The sequence below is a fragment of the Cetorhinus maximus genome, chromosome 4 (assembly GCF_964194155.1).
Source record: "Cetorhinus maximus chromosome 4, sCetMax3.hap1.1, whole genome shotgun sequence".
Taxonomy (NCBI): domain Eukaryota; kingdom Metazoa; phylum Chordata; class Chondrichthyes; order Lamniformes; family Cetorhinidae; genus Cetorhinus; species Cetorhinus maximus.
Genome location: NC_135882.1, coordinates 32,321,981 through 32,343,034, shown reverse-complemented (window position 1 = coordinate 32,343,034; position 21,054 = coordinate 32,321,981). Strand labels below are relative to the sequence as shown.

The window sequence follows — 21,054 nt, the reverse complement described above, 5'->3', positions numbered from 1 at the left end:
AAGATAACTTCAGATTTGAAAATTCCTGGTAGCAAGGTATGAAGTCTTAAAGGAAATGGAAATAAAATATATTATTCAGCCAATGCACTCGCTAAGGAGTTCAAATTTTGTAACAATTATTTTTAATTTCTATTCAGATATTTTGATAATAAGTTTATAAGAGCAACAGTCAAAGATTATGTAAGCATTCTAGCATCCTTTCTATCTCTGTGATGGTGGCATTTAAAACGATGTAGCTTCTTCGGCTGCTAATTCTGAGAAAGGTCACCCACTTGCCTCCATTTTTGGTTGATAACCTGTTCCCATGATAAAAAAATACCATGAGATAATGGAAGTGGAAGATTAAAGGAGTGTGTGATCAAAGTGAGTAGCTTCATAAGCAGAGAGCTTTTTAAGCACCACTCCCATGAACAGTTCCTGAATTATATTTCCTTTGTCAAATATTGGTTGCTTTACGCCCTCTGCTGGATATATACAGAACAAACACAATATTTTAAAACGAATTTTAAAAAATCACATTGTACTTTTTTAATTCATTCATGGGATGTGGGCGTCGGCATTTATTGCCCATCCCTAACTTCACTTGTTCAGAGGGCAATTAAGAGCCAATCACATTGTTATGGGTCTGGAGTCACATGTAGGCCAGACCAGGTAAGGATGCCAGATTTCCTTCCCTAAAGGACATTAATGAACCAGGTGGGTTTTTATGACAATCGGCAATGGTTTCATGGTCATCATTAGACTTCTAGTTCCAGATTTTTATTGAATTCAAATTTCACTTTCTGCCATGGCGCAGTTTGAACCCGGTTCCTCAGAGCATTTTACCCTGGGATCTCTGGATTACTAGTCCAATGACAATACCACTACACAATTTAAGTTTATCATTTTCCTAATATTTCTACCAATTACACACCAATAAAACTAGTTAACTGGCTGAAATGTGCAGTTAAAAAGGTACAAAAGAGTTACTGGTTTTTAAATTGAAAACTTGAGCAATACAACCAGTTTCTTGACTTACATTCCATGTTCTATTATGCTTTTGCTAAAAGATATAGTCTCATTCTTTAACATAGCTTATCTCACTTCATGCTATTCCACAAAAGAACGTTGATCTTAAACGGAAGTACATAATTAAAAATAAACCACATTTTTATTCTGCAATTTGCTTTCAAAGGATGAGTCAACTAATCCCTCAACCTGTCTTTTCCTGCGCACACTCCAGGATAAATAGAATCCATCATGCATCTGATAGTAAGCCAAATACATTGTTAATGTCCCATGGACTGCCTAACAAATGAGAGGTGAAGTGGGTCGTCAAGTTCCAAGGGTTTCTTTCAGTTTATTGAAGTTGGGAAAACAAAAGTGGTACTCAAAGGTTTTTTTTAAAAAAAAACAGATTTTATAGTGCTTAAATAGATTAACTGGCCATTCATCACCCCTGCTCTTGTGAAATCTTGACACACACGAAATGGCTGCTTTGATTTTCAAGTTGCTGAACAACATTTTATGTTGCTGTGGTTTTCATCACTGATTAGCCATCAGCGAAGCACTTTGGTGCATCCCGAGAGATGCGATTATATTAATATATATATTATATATGAGTGTGTATATATTACATATATTGTATATATAGTTAGATCATGATTATTTGCCACGTTTCTGGTATTGTGGCTGGATTAAGTAATCTAATGCTTTTAAGTACTTCTGATTCCTAACTACAGCGTGTGATAGCTATGAAAATATGGAAAAATATGATGCTGCCATGCTGTAATATTTGTCACATAAAACTAGTCTGCACGATTTAAAATCAGCCTGAACCTCTAAAGGGGAGGTGCAGTCGATTCTAGAAGTGCCTAAGGAAGAGTGTCTGAGCAGGAAGAGCACTGAAATAGCTGAGCAGTGCAGAGTGTGCTCCACCATTCTCTGATGCAGCGCCTGACCTTGGTGCAGGAAATCGACAGGGGGAGACAGGTGCACTACACAGAGTAACAGGAGACAATGTGAAAGCAGTGGGAGGCACACAGCCTTTGTGCCTGATGCTGACAGTGTAGCTCTAAGGACCTGATGGCCTCACCTGAGTGATCAGGTTAGGGAATGGGTCTTCAAATGTTATATCCTTACAAAAAAAACCACTAGCTTCACACACTCCTCAATTCACCAGCAGCCCTTCACTCACCTACCAACAATCTCTATCAACCAGGGCTCACCTTCTTGGCTTCACCTCACCCTCACAACATTAGCACTGCTGCAAGCCTCATGCTCACATCTTATAGCTTGCACACTATCAGCTATTCAACCCTTATGAACATTAACCAAAAACATTGCACCAGACTCACTGACAAACCTCCATTTTCTTGCAAGACAAGATGGCAAGCCCAACCAAAGGCATCAGCATCTAACTAGTGGGAGATAGGCACAATATTACGTCCTTTCCTTAATGGGGCAAATAGTGCTCACCCTGGAGCAGCTATGACAGGGGCCGTGGCCAGCAGCAGAGCTTAAAGCTTTGAAGATGTCAGTATGCTCTTCCTAATTCTCCTTCTCACATCCTACTTACCCCTTATCCCACAATCTCTTCTGATTTACAAACAGCAAACTATCTAAGTATGCACCGCTTGCTTCCCAACCCTTCCCGTCACTGAAATCCTACCCTTGTGCCTTTCTCCTTTCTGATCCTAAGAATTGCAACCTGCCTAGCCAGTGAGGGAAGAGAATGAGGTGGAGGAGCAAGAAGATGGTGATGATGAAGAAACACCATCATTCTATTTCAACAGTCACAGCCAACAGCTCAGATACTGACTCTACATGTACCTTAAAAGTTAGCTTAGATGCAGGATCTGCATGGGATGAGACACTGGGCACAAGTGATTTGCAGGTAGGATAGTGAACAACGATAGCACAGGTGTCAGCTCGCTGGAGAGCAAGGCCCTACTCAAGTTCTGCCGCAGAGGATTCAGATGAGGATTGGAATGGGGAATACAGAAAAAGGTTTATGGATATGTATACAGAAATGCTTGGTGCATTGACAGGCCTGCTAGAAAGCCTCTCATTACTGTTGAGGAGCATGGAGGTGGCTGGCACCAATCTTGCACACAGCTTTGTGCAGAACTTGGAATCCATCTTTCCAGAGTGGAAGTGTTGGCAAACTCAATTACACTTGTGGACTCAATCATGATGCAACACCTAATGTCTCAGCTTCCACTGTAGTACAGGCAGAAGCACCTGACATCTGAGTGCTGCAGTGCAAGCTGACTAAAGTTATGCAAGTGCAGCTAGTTGCAATGTGAGCGCAATTTGTAGCCACTGACACTCAACCAGCTCCCTTGCCTGTCAGCCCAGACTGCTGTCGCTCATGCTCAGGTAGTACAGTTCAAAGTCGGGTTTTCTAGGGCTCGAGCTGTGTGAGATCATCCTGCAAGGCCATCCACTGTGTGCTCCACTGAAAGTCAGCATATCTCTGCCAGTCACGCCTACAACTACTGGGAATGCAAAGGAGCACTAGGACAGGGAAAGCCAAATGGAAAATAGGCACTCAAGGAATGCACATGGGTGATTAGTTGACTTCTGCATGGAAGATTGGATAGTTTGATTAATAAAATTTGTTTGGAATGTTTGTTTTGTGGTGGCTTTTATTTTAGCATTGTGTTCAAGAGGATGCGGTGATGGTCAGTAACAGAGAGAATGTAATTTGTGGAACTGTTGTTAAATAGGGTCATGGGTTGGGTTTACCGGTACCACAATTGGAGCTCAGACGGAAAAGGGAATGTGTTGGTTGCATCCTCCCTCCCACCTTTTCTTTTCCTCAGCTGCTTGCCATATATCTGGTGGCAAGGGCTGCGCCTCATAATCGCGAGATTATGCAGGATGCTTTGCAGCCTGCACCTGAAGTGTGTCCATGTGGCCCAGACACCGATTTGGACCTAGAACAGCCCCTATAATGTTAATTCTATAATAATTGTGTTCAGTTGTATGCATTAACTGGGGATTTACCTGTGATCCTATAAATAGGAACAGACTGAAACTGTGGGGGCTAGGTTAGTAGGTGTATGTTTGTAACATGTATCTTTCTAAATAAAATTTATAAAAGTGTGTTAAGATTGCCTACAGTTCCTTTCTTCGCCACCTAGCTTTCTGGTATGAACATGTAGAACCAAAACTACAGGCGCTACACAGCCAAATTTTGTGGCCAATTCTACCAGGCAGCTCAAAGATCGTACATCAACTTTGTTGGAGTGTCTGTTTAGATTTTCTTTAAGGAATTTCATAAATTGGGAGAATAGAGTGATGCTGCAAATTAAACGCTCTATTTTCACTCCTATGATTTAAATTTGAATCCACTACACATGACGAGTCGGGTTGGGTCGGGTTAGCTCAGATGGCTAGATGGCTAGCATTTGTTTCAGAATAATGTCATCAAGCAGAGGTTCAATTCCTGTTCCAGCTGCCCTCTTGCCTTGCCACTGAGAGTGGAAGGTACCACTGACAAAAACTGCCAGAAAAACAACTCAGGATGTAGCGAATGCAAACAAGGCCTTACCTTGGGGCAGAGCAGACATGAATGAATGGACAGGATATAGGTTGGGAGGCTCTCTGATAACTGTCAAATTCCCAAAATTCAGCATGGGGTAGCCATAATTGGATAATCTTTCACTTTGGCAATATCAGGAGTAATGTATTAGCAGATGCCTTTTAGGGTTAAAATACATGAAGTATTATGGGGTTTAACATTTTTGAGTGTGGATAAATCTCCAGGCCCAGAAGAAATACATCCTAGATTGTTAAGGGTAGCAAGAAAAAAAATAGCAGTGGCTCTGACCATTGTTTTCCAATCCTCTCTGTCTACAGGAGGACAACTAACATGGTACCATTGTTTAACAAGGGAGATAGGGATAGATGGAGTAATTACAGGCCAACATCCATGGTGGGAAAATTATTGGAAAACATTCTGAGGAACAGGATAAATCTTCATTTACAAAACACGGACTAATCAAAGGAAGATTTGTTAAGCATGGATTTGTTAAGACAAAGTTGTGTCTGACAAACATGATTGAATTTTTTAAGGAGGCAAAAAGGAGGGTTGATGAGGGTAGTGTATTTGATATAGTCTATGTAGATTTTAACAAGGCTTTTGATAAGGTCCCATATAGCACATTGTCACGAAAGCAAAACCCCATGGAATCCAAGGTAAAGTGATAAGTTGAGTTTAAAATTGACTCAGAGGCAGGAAGCAAAGGGTAATAGTCAATCGGTGTTTTTGTGACTGGGAGGACATTTCAATAAGCAGGGCTCAATACTAGGTCCCTTGTTTTTTGTGGTATATATGGTTTGGACTTGAATGTCGAAGCTATGATTAAGTAGTTTGCAGATACAAACATTTGCTGTGTTGTTGATAATGAAGAAGAAAGCTGTAGACAGCAGGAAAATATCAATGGACTAGTCAAGTAGGTGAAACAGTGGCAAATGGAGTTTGGTCTGGAGAAATCGGAGATAATACAATTAAGGGAGACTAACAAAACAAGGGAATACACCACAAATGGTAGGATAATGAAAATTATAGAGGAGCAGAGGGACCTTGGAGGCCATGTCAACAGATCCTTGAAGATGGCTAGGCATGTAGATAAGGTGGTCAAGAAGGCTACTTGCCTTTACTATCCAACGCATAGAATATTACAGCAGGAATGTTATGCTGTAATATTAAGTTACTGATAAATTGTACTTATGAGGAAAGATTGGATAGGCCAGGATTGTTTTCTTCAGAACAGAGGCGGCTGTGGGGGAATCTAATTGAAGTCCACAAAATTATAGAGTGGGTAAGAAGGCTCTATTCCCCTTGATTGAGGGGTCTTTAACCAGGGGGCATAAATTTAGGGTAAGAGGTAGGAGGTTAGAGGGGATTCAAGGGGAGTTTTTTTTTCACTCAGAAGATGCTGGGATCTGGAACTCACTGCCTGAAAAGGTGGTAGAAGCATAAACCCTCATGACATTTACAAAGTACTTGGATATGCACTTGGAGCGCCATAACCTACAGCAAATGTGGGCTTAGGCTGGATGGCCACTTGTTGGCTGGTGCAGATACAATGGGCCGAATGGCTTCCTTCCAGGATTCTATCATCATTTGAACAGTGTAATCTGAGAGACCCTGCAATGCTTATGATCTGGCCCACACTTGATAGACAGATTGTTAATATGAGTACTTGGCGAAAATATGGCTGAGATACTGAAAGTGAACTTTAGCAGGGCAAAAAAGAAGAAAGTCAATTTCTATTTACATAACCCACCCAATTTTCATTTGCACTGACTTAATGGAGAGGAACTTCAAACAGGTATATAATGCGTGGTCAATGCATTACCACTTGTTTTGCAATACCGCCAGTGTTGAATTTAACCCCCACTAACACCTCACCAAAATGCGTAAAAGAATGCTACACGTATACTGAGAGTGAAGCTCACTTGACTACAAATAAAGTAAGACATATGTCCCCAATTTTACCTCCAAGCTGGTACCGGATTGGAAAGTCACTGACTGCTGTAGAAATCAGGCTAATTTAATGCCTGGGCCTCGTCAACATGCCATTGGACCACCTCTTACAGCTGACAGCAAATAATGGGGCTCCCCGAGTTGCCTGCGAGCATGATAGTAGGTGTATGGGATGGAGATCCAAGGAGGTCTTATGAAAGGGAATGTGGGGTGGGAGTGCAGGGTGCAGAGCCCGAGCCTTGCAAGGCCTGAGATTTCTTTGTGGGCTCAAAGAGCACTCTTTGCCCCTTAAAAAAGTTACTTTTCAGAGCCTCTTCTCTTGATCTGGTGTAGCCTGGTGGGAAAGCCCACAATGCTTTCACCACTCAGGCTGGAGTTTAAATTACAGTCCAGGCCTGGTGGAAAGAACCAGACCTGAGAGGTTGAGGCCACAATCGGTGTGGCGGGGGGGGGTGGTTGAAAGTTCATAGCTGTGATTGGGAGCAGGTGGGGAGCTGCTTGGCACAAGGGAGGCCAGAAGTTTCATTCCTGCTGCCTCTTGGCCAACAACAAAATCTGAAAATTAAATTTAAAAGTTATCTACTGGGTCTCTACTGGCCAGGATCCAGCTCCTGACAGATTTTGCTGACTCTGTGCCTGTGTTCAGGCCTCGGCATGAAAATGCAGATTGGATCCTGATGACATCATCGGACCTGATCTGTATATTTAAACAGGACCCAGCTTCTTTCCTGCTCTTTACCTGCTCACCTTCTCAAAAGAGCAAGTTAATGTGGGGACATGGGGGAAAGCAAGCAGGATTGGTGGCGATTACTGACTCCTGTTATTTTAACTGCCCCTTCCACCCATTTTCCACCAGGGGGAGGCAGTTAAAATCAAAGGCTCTGCGTATTCATTAGTTATTATATCTCCTTTAAAAGTCCTTACTTGTCCTAAAATTAGGTCATTCATATTTTTTGACAATCCAAAGAATGCAAGGTTGTCTAAATGTGAGATAATTTCATAAAAAGACTTACTATTTAAAAACGAGATAAAAGGTTAAAACTGATAATGGAGCAAACACAGTGAACGATAATGAAAAGCGGAAGACATGAGAAAAAAGAAGCAACATCTATCAGTTCACAAAGACATACATGTATATATAATGCCGTAAAACTATCCATGTGTTCAACAAACAAACACACTTTAACCACCCTAAAGTATTCAAAAAACTTGCCTTTCCTCCCGTTATCAGGTGCAAAATGAGCTTTCTCCTCAGCATCTTTACAGCATTAAAAAACACAAACATTGGAATTAATAGACAGTGACAAGACATGAGAAAAAAAAAAGAGGCTGGAGCTATGCAATATCCAGACTGTCCAATGCACAGAAGTGCTGATGAAAATAGTGTTCAACAGCACAATAACACGTGGGGAAAAAAAAACATAGAAATAATCACACAGGATACGTTAGTCATCGATTTGAATTAGGAAGCAGCACTTACTGATCCAAACAGATACAGCTGAAGGAGAGAAATACAGATTCAAAACAGTTGTATTAGACACAACTGGAGTGAACCATTCTTATTCTTTTTAAGTTTATGTATAATTTTATCACGCTTTGTTAACACATGTTTTAAGTTGGATTACTTTCTACAGAAGTTGAGATACGTACATTTCAGTAACAGATCATTTCCATTATTTACGTCTGAGGCTATTTATAATTCCATTGCTAACTGCTGGAGTGCTGCATTTGCGAGACTCTCCTTTCTATCAGTTATAATTTTTCTTTCCCAAAATGGCCAATTATTACAAAATAAACTCAAGAAAGGCTCGACACCCAATTCTTAATTGATTCACAGACTGCCAATTTTGGCTATGTTTTATTCTGACGCACCTAATTCGATCATTTAAATTTGTCCATGTGCTGCTGAACGCTGACAAAATAACTTTTCACAATAATGATTCCCAATAAAAATTCTTAATTCTTACTTCTGAATGGTTGAATTTCTGCAGACAATGTTTTTGCTAGTGGATTCAATCTTTTTAATATAAGATTGCTTTATGAAGAAACAGGTTTGTTTTAAAAAGTAGCTTGTTTCAAAATGTGTATGTAATATGTAGAGAGGATATTTTTGTATGATACACGTATTTCATTATATGGTGTTCAGATATTGCATTTGCTGTGATGGAAGGCTATTAAATATTGCCTGTGGATTTTCTCTGTTGATGTTCATACAAGAGGCATAATTTTTCCTTTGACAATTGACTAAAGCCGAGGAAAAAAGCAATCTGTGGTCAGGATACATGGGACAGAATTTTCAGGTCGGCGGGCAGACGTGATTGGTGGGTTCAGGAGCAGCCAGGGATTGGACCGCTGACCATGATCGGCCCCCAACCACGATTTCATGTTGGCTGGCCAATTAACAACCAGCCAGCGTGAAGCACGTGCTGAAATGCCCAGTGCTGCCGGGGTGGGTGGGAGCGGGAGGAGGGCGAATGCTGATGTAAGCGCGGGCGAGCGCAGAATGAAAGTTCCCCGAAGGCAGAAGGCTGCCTCAGGGAGCTGAAGGCTTCAAAGGTTTAAATAAAGATTTTAAATTCAGCACAAAAATATCCAAGCATCACAGTCACCTGAACATATACATAACAAAAATGCTGTCCATAGATTTTTAATCTTTTTAAATGAAAAATGCTAACGCCACCTGGCCGATTCGCCCATCCGCCGGCCCACGAAAAATCAGGGTTAATTACAACTTTAATGGGATTAATTGCCCTCTTAATTGTTGGTGAGCGTGCGCAAAAGTCAGACGCTCGCCCGACGTCATCACGCAATATTTTACGCTCAAACGGGTCGGGCACATGCCCGCATGCCGACCTGAAAATTCTGCCCATGGGATAACCATTGGTAACTGAAATAAAATGTGGAACTTGTGCCTTTTAAATAAACGGGGCATCTCTCTTTAACTGAAAGGAAAGAAATAAATAATAAGAAAAAACAGAGTTACAACAGCATTAACACACCACAGCACACACAATTCTACACAGTCACAGACAAGACAGACCTTCCTCCACCTCTGACCACTGCTCCAGAGTATTTTCATTGTCTTCTTCTAGATAATACCAACAAAATTAAAATTTAGACTGTAAAACTCCTCTCAAGCTGGTTCATATTTGATCTGAGTAGTGAAAATAAGCCTGAAAAAATGTAACCATGAGGACATAAAATGTCAGGATCGTTATATATTCCAGCAAGTTTAATTACATTGGTTTTGCTAAATGTACATTAATTGATTTGAACTATCCAGGAATGAAGCACATGCCACAGTGTTCAACTTCTGATTGCAATGGAAAATGATACCATTTAATATTTTCCCTGCTGTAGGCATACAGTAAACAAAGATTATAATGATTATGGCCATACCATAACCCACAGGAAAAACAACGGAATTACAAGCTGTTTCGGCCGTTTCACTGGGTTGAGGGGGGAGGTGGGAGAGGGATGGGGGAGTTGCTGAACTTACAGTGGAAGAATTCCCCATGGAATTTCAAAACTTAAGTTAATGGCATTGAGATTGATAAGGAATGACCTTTTAATTTAATTATTAAGGAAATGATCACTGAGTAGAAATGCAGTGCCGCAATGCAATTTAATTCTACAGGGTATATTGCATTGTGGCCATGTAACTCAACTGAGCTCCACAGCGGGGAGCTGATAAGACAGGCAAAGTTGACAGTTGCATTGAATGATTCTACACTTCTATCTGGACCACTTGTTTGACAGAATCTAAGTGTGAGTGCATTTGGTTTCATTTGCAATCCCTCTACCTAGTTATAAGGTGTAAACTGTACATGCGCTAATTTATAATCCAGATTGTAAATCTGTATAGATGAAGGACCAAGTACCATAATGTAGGACAACACCAAGATTGAAAAGAACATAAAAGAAACTGGGATAAGTCAAGCTATAATTATTAAATCAAGGTTTGTAACTGTTTAGAGGATAAAAAAAGACTAAAGGAAGTGAGGAGTACCACAGTTGTTGAGGAAGAAAAAGATAGAGTGGGAAATAATGCAATAAGTCCCGATTTCACAGGGAGAAGGAGGTGCAAGCAGATGTTTACGTTTAGTGCAGGGTGCAAAGGAACAATAGTGATACTAGTACTAATAAAAGAGACAAGAGGGGTTAGGAAATTTTAAATTGGAACATGTGCACTAACGAAATAGTGAAAAATAAAATTTACATCAGTATCACAACTAAGGAAGAGAAATTTCAATAAAACTCTGCTTATCTCACCGGTCTAATTCTGTATAAACCATGTGATATACTTCAGGAAATTCTAAACTAATGTATTTTATTTCTTGAACACTTTTAGTGAAATTATCATGTTTCAATTTACTTAGGCAACTAGCAGATCTCCCATGGCATTGCTCAAAATGTGTTGGAGAGTTAAAGGTTAGAGAAAGGGGTTGGAGATTTAAGCCGGAATTTTCTGGCCCCAAATTGGACGGAAACAGAGGGAAGATGGCAAACAAAATGCCCGCTGAGCGGTGAGGCTGGAAATCCCACCTCATTTTCCATCCTGCACTATTTCCCTGAGGCTAGGAGGGGATACAGGCCCGAAATCTCACTCCTATTAACAACCTTATTTATATCATTAGCTCGTCTCTGGGAAATGTTCTTATTTTCTGCAAGGTGGGTGGGGTTCAGCAGCTGTTAAGATTAGCATTTCTGAGGGCAAACAGTTTATCTGGGGGATTTATCAGTTCCTGAATGCAATCCATCTTTTTAATGTGTGTCTAAGTACTTGACTGTGTTTTAAAGATGCTTTCAAGTATTTATGACGCATATCAATCTGAAGATCTGGGCCGATGTATTTGAGAATGGAGGTGGGCCTGTTGATCTGCCCACTACCGAATCAGCCTGCCTCCACTCCCACCTTAGGTCTGCAGAATTGGGTGGCAGGCCCGTTTTCAGACCAACTAAGGACTCGGGGACCACAAAATCGCACCCCCAGCAGCCTGGAGACAGAGGCGGGATGCTACTCTGGTTCGGTCCTGATTCCCGATTCCTATCTCCCATGGGAAAGTTGAGCCCTTGAGCTGCTACATTACAGAGCCAGAGGGAGTGGGCATTGGAAACAGATGGTTCCACACATCAAATATCACCAAGAGAGCTGACATCATGGAATGAGGTTGAACAGCAAGGCGCAAGGGCAATTTTAATTTAGTTAAAGGACAGCTCAGTAAAATTTAGCTGGCAAGGTCAGCCAGGTAGGGTGAGGATTCGGTGTTGTCAGGGCTGTGGTTTAAATTTTTTTTACAGCCATCATGAGCATTGGGGGCTGACAAGACAATTCTTTTAAAACTTTTTAAGCAGGGTAATAGAGATCAGGGCCAAGCTCCAATCAGTGGACAGCCAGGCAACAGCAACTGGGGCTTGAGTGGCCTGAAGTATTATTTATTTTACGAAGGGGATAGTCAGCTATTGGGGAGCATGGAATGGGTTTCAGAACTAGATGTTTTTTTCTTGGAGGGGCAGTCAACTAGACAAAAGTATAGCCACAGGCAGTGATAATTTTTTTAAGTGGGCAACCAGCAAGGTGAAGATAGAGTTGACCCTGGGCCCTAAGCTTATATTTTTGTGGGAGCCAGTGGTGGTTTGGAATGGGGGTGTTGCAGGATCAAAGATATATCTTTCTTTCCAAGCTGTCAGCAGGGACTAGGGAAAGTGTATGGTGGGTGAGCAGTGGGACTGAGGTGAAGGTAAGAAAGGCATGGAGAGATGAAGAAAAGTAGCAGAGTAAGTAGAAAGAGTGGCAGCAGCAGCAAGAGAAGCAGAGTATACTCAGCACTTCTCTGCTCCAGACTCAGTTTGAAATTTAACTTCAAATAAAGAACAGAAGAGGGAAAGCATCTAATGGCCCAATAATAGGCTTTCAAATCTAAGGAAGTGGCAGGTGCACTTGGCTGACGTGTGCCATTGCATCACCAGTAGCAACATTCAAAGACTATGTAAGATTATTATAATTTTAATTAATTTTAACAAGTGTTATCAAATTAACCATTAAAAGTGATAGAAGCAGGCATTATTTCAGGAGTTACCAGGTATCACGACTCATGACAAAACCATGACACAAAAAGTAAAAGCATACAACAACTGGAAATGCTCATGGTTGCAAGAAAATTCATATCATAGATAAATTGTGAATTTTTAAAATGTTGCATGAATTATTGCACTTCGGTATCAACATTCACATGCATTGTTTATGCAGTTGCATTAAACAACTTTATAAGTGACACTGTAGTTTATCAGCACAATATTTGAATGAATCAGACTTGAGTCTCATTAGTAACTGACAGTTTGTTATAGCGGAGAAATCAGCAAGTTCCAGTTCAGACACAACAATGTCAGCTCAATTTGACTGCTGCACCCAGTGATTCAAAGGAGCTGCTTCATTGTTTTGTTCTGCAGGTAATGTGTTTACCCTGAAATTCACTGTGTAATTTTGCATATAAATTGTATTACTCGCATTGTTTCCTGAATAGGAATTAATGCTTTCTAAGTTTTGAGATTCAGAGAGAAGATTAAAGGGTATATTTTGCCTTTAACATGGAGGTTTCCTATGATTACTATAAGCTAGATATCAACTCAGAGGCAAGGAGTGAATTGGGGGACTGCTTTGAGATCCGGAAGAGCAGATTCCCCAAAGGTTCTGCCAAATTGAATTACAGGATCTGATTAGCATGTTTTATCCTCATTTCCTGGCCACGACTAGCTTAGTTGAGAGGCTGGCTGGTTGTGAGTAGACCTTTGGCACCAAGCCATAGCAGTGGAGAGGAGGGAGGGGCGAAGTCGCGAAGGCCTGGGGAACTGGGAGGAAGGGAGGTTGGAAACCAAAGGCAAGGTCAGAGGCTGGGTTCAGGGAAAATTGGAGGCCTGATGGGGAACATCACAAGAGTTGATGAAAGATCAGAGGGCTCAGGGAGAGGGGGTGCCCAATCGTGGGAGTTTGGTGATGCATGGATTCAGCACTTAAGTGGAAAGGCATTTACCTCCAGGATTCAGCAGCTCTTTCCTTCCTTTAGCTTCCAGGTTCCCTGCAGCCATGAAAACTTGGTCAGCCAGGGTTAACATTTAGAATTGTTGTTAAATATGAGGTACTCAGCCACATTATAATATTCAAATTGTCAACCCACTGACTGGGAACAGGTTGGTTGCCCTCCCCCATTAAGACCAGAAGTGGATGAGTTGGGATTGGGATTCAGATTTTTTAACATTTTAACACTCCACCCTACCCAAACCTGCCATTTTTGGGGGTTAAAATTTTCTCCCCATTTGCTAGAAATATCGTAAATCTGACAGGAGCATTTCCTTTGGTTGCTGTGTGCTAGCAGTATCAGAGGAGGATTTCTTCTGATTGGTACTTCCAGTGAGTCCGAGAAGCCTCATGAGAGAAAGAGTGAGAGAACTGGACTGTAGCCAGGAGATGAGCAGCAGGACAAGCCTGAAGAAGCCTGATGAGTGACTGCATTGAAGAGTCCCAATAGGAAAGAGATCTGGAGCATCAGCAGTGAATATTCTCTGAAAATAGTTTATTTTTTGGAGTTACGCTTTCCCTTGAGGGTTAATATTGCTTTGATGGCAATGGAATAAACTAACTTTGTTTTATAACCTCTGTGCAGTCCATGTGCTTAAATCGCATGTTACACCTGCACCATGGTGCAGGAGGAAATCCGATTTTCATCTCCCATTTAAAATTGGAAACCCGACCTCAGTGGGGGCGGGGGTACGTATTGCACACTAGGCGCTCCAGACCTGCAAAAAGGCCAGAAGGAAATAGTGCAGGGTCAGGAATGCAGAGGAAAATTGGATTTCCTCAAAAAAGAACTAAGTGTAGCCATTGATGCACTCAGATAATAATGTCTTTAGACTGCTTCTGCAGGTCTTCAAGGACCAGGTGATCATCCTTAGCATCTCTTAGCCTGTGCTTTATCATGCAGTGGTCTTATATCATACTCAGCTGGGAAACTCTGGTACAGTATGTATGCTTCCTGGAACAATTTGTTGATTAAATGCTCCCCCTCTTATATTTCAGCAGTTGCTTCTAACAATTTAAAATGCCTCCATTCACTTTTGGCAATGCTGTACTCACATATCCAGTTATTGTATTTTCTTCATATGACTAATACCCAGGGGAAAAACTCCTCACCAACTGGAGTCATACTTCGCACAAAGGAAGATGGTTCTAGTTGTTGGAGGCCAATCATCTGACCCCCCAGGATATCGCTGCAGGAGTTCCTCAGGGTAATGTCATAGGCCCCACCATCTACAGCTGCTTCATTCATGACCTCCCCTCCATCATGAGATCAGAAGTGGGGATGTACACTGATGATCGAACAACATTCAGTTCCATTTGTAACTCCTCAGTTTCTATAGATATTTAAATAAGAAAAGAGTTATCAAAGTGAGCATTGGTCCTATAGAGTGCATCTGGGGAATTGATAATGGAAAGTAGGGAGATGGCGGATGAATTAAACGGGTATTTTGCTTTGGTCTTCACTATATAGGACACAAGTAGCATCCCGGAAATAGCTGTAAATCAGGAAATGAAAGGGACAGAGGAGCTCGGGGAAAATTACAATCACCAGGGAAGCGCTATTGAGCAAATTATTGGGCCTGCGGGCTGACAAATCGCCAGGTCCAGATGGACTTCACCCTAACATCTTGAAAGAAGTGGCTAGTGAGATAGTTGATGCACTGGTTTTAATTTTCCAAAATTCCCTAGATTAGGGGAAGGTTCCATTAGAGTGGAAAATAGCAAATTTAACTCCTTTGTTCAAAAGGAAGAGAGACAGAAAGCTGGAAACTATAGGCCAGTTAGCCTAACATCTGACATAGGGAAAATGTTAGAAGCTATTATTATAGATGTTATAGCAGGGCACTTAGAAAAACTCTAGGCAATCAGGAAGAGTCAACATGGTTTTGTAAAAGGAAAATCATGTTTAACCAATTTCTCGGAGTTCTTTGAAAGAACATGTGTTGTGGATAAAGGGGAACCAGTGGATGTACTGTACTTAGATTTCCAGAAGGCATTTGATAAAGTACCACATCAAAGGTTATTGCAGGAAATAAAAGCTCATGGTGGAGGGGGCATGGAAAGAAGATTGGCTAGCTATCAGCAAGCAGAGAGTTGGCAGAAATGGGTCTTTATCTGGTTGGCAGGAAGTGGCAAATGGTGTGCCACAGGGAGCCTCAGCCTTTACAATTTATATAAATGACTTGGATGAAGGTACCGAAGGAATGGTTGCTAAATTTGCTGATGACGTAAAGATACGTGGGAAAGTTAATTGTGAAGAGGGCGTAAGGAGGCTACAAAGTGACGTACTAGGTTAAGTGAGTGGCCAATGTAGGCATATGTGAAATTGTTCATTTTGGCAGGAAAAATAAAAAAGAATCTTATTATCTAAATGGTGAGAGATTGTAGAGTTCTGAGATTCAGAGGGATCTGGGTGTCCTAGTGCATGAATCACAAAAGGTTAGTATGCAGGTGCAGCAGGTAATTAGGGAAGCTAATGAAGTGTTATCATTTATTGTAAGGGGAATTGATTACAAAAGTAAGGAGGTTATGGGAAAAATTTTCCCCCAGTTGCAGGAGAAGTGCAGGAGTGGGCTCGGGCAGGCTTGCCTCCGATCGGCGCTCCCAATTGGGGGCGCGCCGCCATTTTATGTGGGCAGGCCAATTAAGGCCCGCCCAGTGTGACATCCGCCAGGAAGCGCTATGCGCTCCCTGTGCGGGTGGGGGTGGATTCCCTCAGCCGAGAGTGTGCTCTTCTGCGCATGCGCACGAAAGAGCACACTGATCTCCCTGAGGCTGAGGGAATCCACCCCCACCCGCACAGGGAGCGCATAGCGCTTCCTGGCGGATGTCACACTGGGCGGGCCTTAATTGGCCCGCCCACATAAAATGGCGGCGCGCCCCCAATTGGGAGCGCCGATCGGAGGCAAGCCTGCCCGAGCCCACTCCTGCACTTCCCCTGCAACTGGGGGAAAATTTTTCCCATAACCTCCTTACTTTTGTAACTCCCTCTCTCAGGGAGATCGGCTCCAAATTAAAAAATGTTAAACAAATGATAGCAAGATTTCACTGACATGTCCCCTCATCTGACACTGTCACATGAGTTGGGACATGTCCATCACTTTTACAGAAACCTTTTTTAATATTAAAAAACCCTCATAAAACCTCATCCCGCCCGTGGATGAGGTTTCATACTTTTTTTTAAGCCTGCCAGGGCTCCCGGCCTGCCCGCCAATGCTAAGGTTGGACAGGCAGGTCCATTAATGATGTTAATTACTTTTTAATTGGCCTCAATAGGCCGTAGACAGGTTGGCGGGCACGCAGCTGATTCGGCTGTGCCCCTGCCGACCTGAAAATGGAAATGATGCCGGAGGACATCGGGAGTTCCAACCGACGTCATCCCGCGCCATTTTACACGTCGGCAAGTGGACCCCGTCCCCGCTCGCCAACCGGAAGATCCTTCCCTATGTGTCAGTTGTACAGGGTATTGGTGAGACCATATCTGGAGTATTGTGTACAGTACTGGCCTCCTTATTTCAAGAAAGATGTAAATACATTAGAAGCAGTTCAGAGAAGGTTTACTCGACTAATACCAGGAATGGGCTGGTTGTCTTATGAGGAAAGGTTGGACAGGTTAGGCTTGTATCCACAGGAATTTAGAAGAGTAAGAGTCGATCGACTTAACTGAAACCTTTAAGATCCTGAGGGGTCTTGATAGGGTGGATGTGGAGAGGATGTTTCCTCTCGTGGGAGAATCTAGAACTAGGGATCACTGTGTAAAACTAAGGGGTCACTCATTTAAGACAGAGATGAGGAGAATTTTTTTTCTCAGAGGGTTGTGAAACTTTGGAACTTTCTTCCTCAAAAGGCATTGGAAGCAGAGTCTTTGAATATTTTAAAGGCAGAGCTAGATAGATTCTTGATTAACACGCAGGTGAAAGGTTATCGGGGTAGGTAGAAATGTGGGGTTCAGGTTACATTCAGATCAGCCATGATCTTATTGAATGACAGAGCAGGCACGAGGGACTGAGTGGCCTACTCCTGCTTCTAATTCGTATGTTCAATCTTGAACTGATAGGTGGCAAGTAACATCAATTTCACACAAGAGCCAGGCAACAACCATCTCCAACAAGATAAGAGTATAACCACCTTCTCTTAACATTCAAGAGCATGACCATTGCTGAATCCCCCACCATCAACATCTTGTGGGTTAACTGGGCCAGCCACATAAATACTGTGGCTTCAAGAGCAGGTCAGAGCTCAGAATTCTGCAGTGAGTAACTCACCTCCTGACTCCCCAAAGCCTGTCCACCATCTATAAAATACAAGCCAGGAATGTGATGGAATGCTCCCCATTTGCCTGGGTGAGTGCAGCTCCAACAATACTCAAGGACACCATCCAGGACAAAAGCATCCACCACCTTAAACATTTACTCCCTCCACCACCAGCGTACAGTGACAGGAGTGTGTACCATCTACAGCATTCACTGCAGCAACTTGAAAGGCTACTTCGACAACACCTTCCAAACCTACAATCTCTACCACCTAGAAGAATAAAGGCAGCAGGTACATGGGAACAGTACAATTTGCAACTTATCTTCCAAGTCAGACGCCATCCTGACTTGGAATTATGTTACCGTTTATTCACTGTTGTTGGGTCAAAATCCTCGAACTCCCTCCCTAACAGCACTATGGGTGTACCAACACCACATGGACTGCAGTAATTCAAAAAGGAAGCTCACCTTCTCAAGGGCAGGTAGGGAGAGACAATAAAATGATGGCCTTCTCTGAACCATCTACATCCCATGAACAAATTATGATGTAATTTTCCTTCATAATCCTCCCCTATCAGGGAAAGCTTCATGCCCTTTTTACTTTGGCTGAAGCCTTTAACAGATATTCACAAGCTTTTATTCTTGGCAATTATCGTTATACTCATTGCAAATTATAAGCAAAAATAAAACTAGAAATAATAATGGAAAGCTATTACTAATTTAGCTCACCTGTTTATTCAGATCTACTTTACCATTAAAAATAACAGGAAGAGTAAATAAGAGATGAACACTTGGGGGAGAAAAAAATTGGCCCTTGGTCACACTTGTTTCTTCGGACAAAAAAAGTTTCATGCGGGGACCAATTTTGGGTCATGATTTCTCGCGCACAATCTTTCCCGAAAGTATGCCAGCTGCAAAAATCACCTCACGGGTGAATGCAATAAAAATTTATGTTTTGGGCAATCATGTCAGGTGTGCTTTTATAAAGAAAGTTTAATGATCTTATTATGTAATATTTTAAATGGTTTACTTCTATTGATTATTATACATGGAAATGAGTACACAATGACAACTGGGCATGCAATGTCTTCACTGGCTGTACCTCAATCTTGTGGTGTTTGCAATTCATGTTACACACAGTAAACACTGCAGTGGGATGGAAGCAAAAAGAGAAGGGGACAGAAATAGCAAAGGGAGACAGGAAAACAAGAAAACATGAGACGCCAGAAGGAAATGAGAGAAAAGGGAAGAGACGTTATAGGGCCAAATTCAGAGCACTGGCATGGGAGATTTTCCATTACATAAATTAAATGCAGAGTTACTGCTATAAGCTTATATACTATTTGAATTTTTTTTTTGCTTAAAAAAAGCCTCAGTACAATTTGCTATATCAGATGCTTTCTGGGTGTAACTAAAGGAGTTCTAAAAATTCCTTGTTTTATATTAAGAGGCATAGAGATTTGTTCACCAAACTGGGTACAGGAAATGATCCCTGAGCCTGAAAGGGTTGGCCTGCAGCTCTCATGGTATTGGGCCTTGGGCCTCAGTTAAGAAGGCTGGGCATCTACAGGCTGCTCGCTGACAAAGGGAATTTTAAGAAGTAATAGATGTGGCTGATGACTGGATTGTTACTTTGCAACTCAATGACATATCCATTGCTTTTATATAATTCACCGATATACCCTCTAGAGTATAAAAATAAGTGTAACATAACTCACTGATGAGAGCTCAACTTAGCTCCTATAATGTGCATGAAGTCCTTAGTATTTTCAGAGATAATCAACATTATTGGCCACACAACACGTCCAATATTAAATCACACTTAAAAACAGACATCAAAACAAAACATAAACATGTATTTTATGCAAGTATGTATATATGCGCAAACACACCTGAGTGTAGCTTTTCCTCTGAACTTTTTGTCCTTTTATAGTTTCTAACCACATTTCTTTTCCAAAAAAAGACTGCAATTGACACTACATGGTTTCCTGCCCATTCACAGCTTAGGACAAACTCCACTCCAGAGGAAAGTTCTAACTCTTTTTTTATGTCACGTCTATACAATTGTAAAATTTACAAGTTCTGCTCAGTTTAGATGAAAAAGAAAAATTAAAAATATAATTGCACATTCGGTAGTTCTGGACAACTGAAACCACAGGAAATCTATTGCAGTTGTGTTTATTTCTGCAGACAAAGCCCAAAAGGCTCCTCTACAAAAATAACCCCATTTCTGTTTACAAACCTTCATAAAGATCAATTCCTTCTTTGCCATTGTCTGGGAAGAAAGCAACAGGAAAAAAAGGAATAAATAAAAGTAAAATTTGAAAGGAAAATGGAACATCAGCAAATAATCTTTCACAGATCAATATTAGGGTAAAGCTGATCTGTTTCCTTCCTCAAAAAGATACAAAAATAAAACAGAGTTTTCTACGTAGTGTAATACTTTAGTTTAAAGCATCTCCATAATCAGATTTGCTCTAATCTAACACAATAGGCACAATTTAATACCCTCCTCCGATTGGTTGGATCACCCGATTTAATCGGGTGCGAGGGTAGTGAGCGGGGACCCCGCTGGCTTCTCACATCTGCCCTTTAATCACCACTCTGATTAAGTCTGGGGAAGGAAGGCTCATGGACAGCCTTCCCAACCTGCCACCAATTGAGGCCCTTAAGTGAGCATTTAATAGCCACTTAAGGACCTCATCCTACTGCCACTGGCTTTCAATCAGCAGCAGGCGCGAGTCGCCATGCAGGAGCCCGAAAACCAAAACCTGTCGGGCTCCCAAAGGGCGAGGGGTCTCTCATCCAAAGACACTCAGTGCCTGATTGAGGGACACGGCATCGGGAAAGGGGGACCCACTGAGAACCACCCCCCTGCCTTTGCAGCTGACCCCCCTCCTCCATGACCCCCACCCCATGACCCCCATCCCAGACTCACTCACCTGTTGCTTAGGTCCCAAGGTGATCCTCAGCCTCAGGCAGATACATTGCCAACAGCTGCCACTGCTCCAACTGGAACTGCCTGCAATGCATAGCTGCTAGCCTCTGATTGGCAGGCAGCTCTCGAGGGCGCGGGATTTCTGCCCCCAAGGGTCCTTGATCCTGGGGAAGGCCTGTTGCTGTCCACTTAAGTGACTGATTGCCGAAAGGAGGCAACTCAGCCCACTCACTGGCTCTGCAGCTGGCAAGCAAGACCCCTATCACCTGCATTAAACGCTGCCCAATATGAATACTTGCAAGGAAATCAA

The 21,054-nt window shown here is 42.0% G+C and overlaps 1 protein-coding gene across 1 annotated transcript in view; it reads right to left on the bottom strand.

Annotated features, from left to right (window-relative positions):
* Positions 1-21,054, bottom strand: part of rims2a (regulating synaptic membrane exocytosis 2a) — a 1,205,442-nt gene that overhangs the window by 331,653 nt on the left and 852,735 nt on the right. Inside the window, exons 26-27 of the mRNA XM_078540066.1 lie at positions 20,049-20,081; positions 7,692-7,736 (exon numbers count right to left, since the gene is read on the bottom strand). Coding sequence (XP_078396192.1) covers positions 7,692-7,736; positions 20,049-20,081 — 78 coding nt within the window. The remainder of the gene's footprint in view (positions 1-7,691; positions 7,737-20,048; positions 20,082-21,054) is intronic.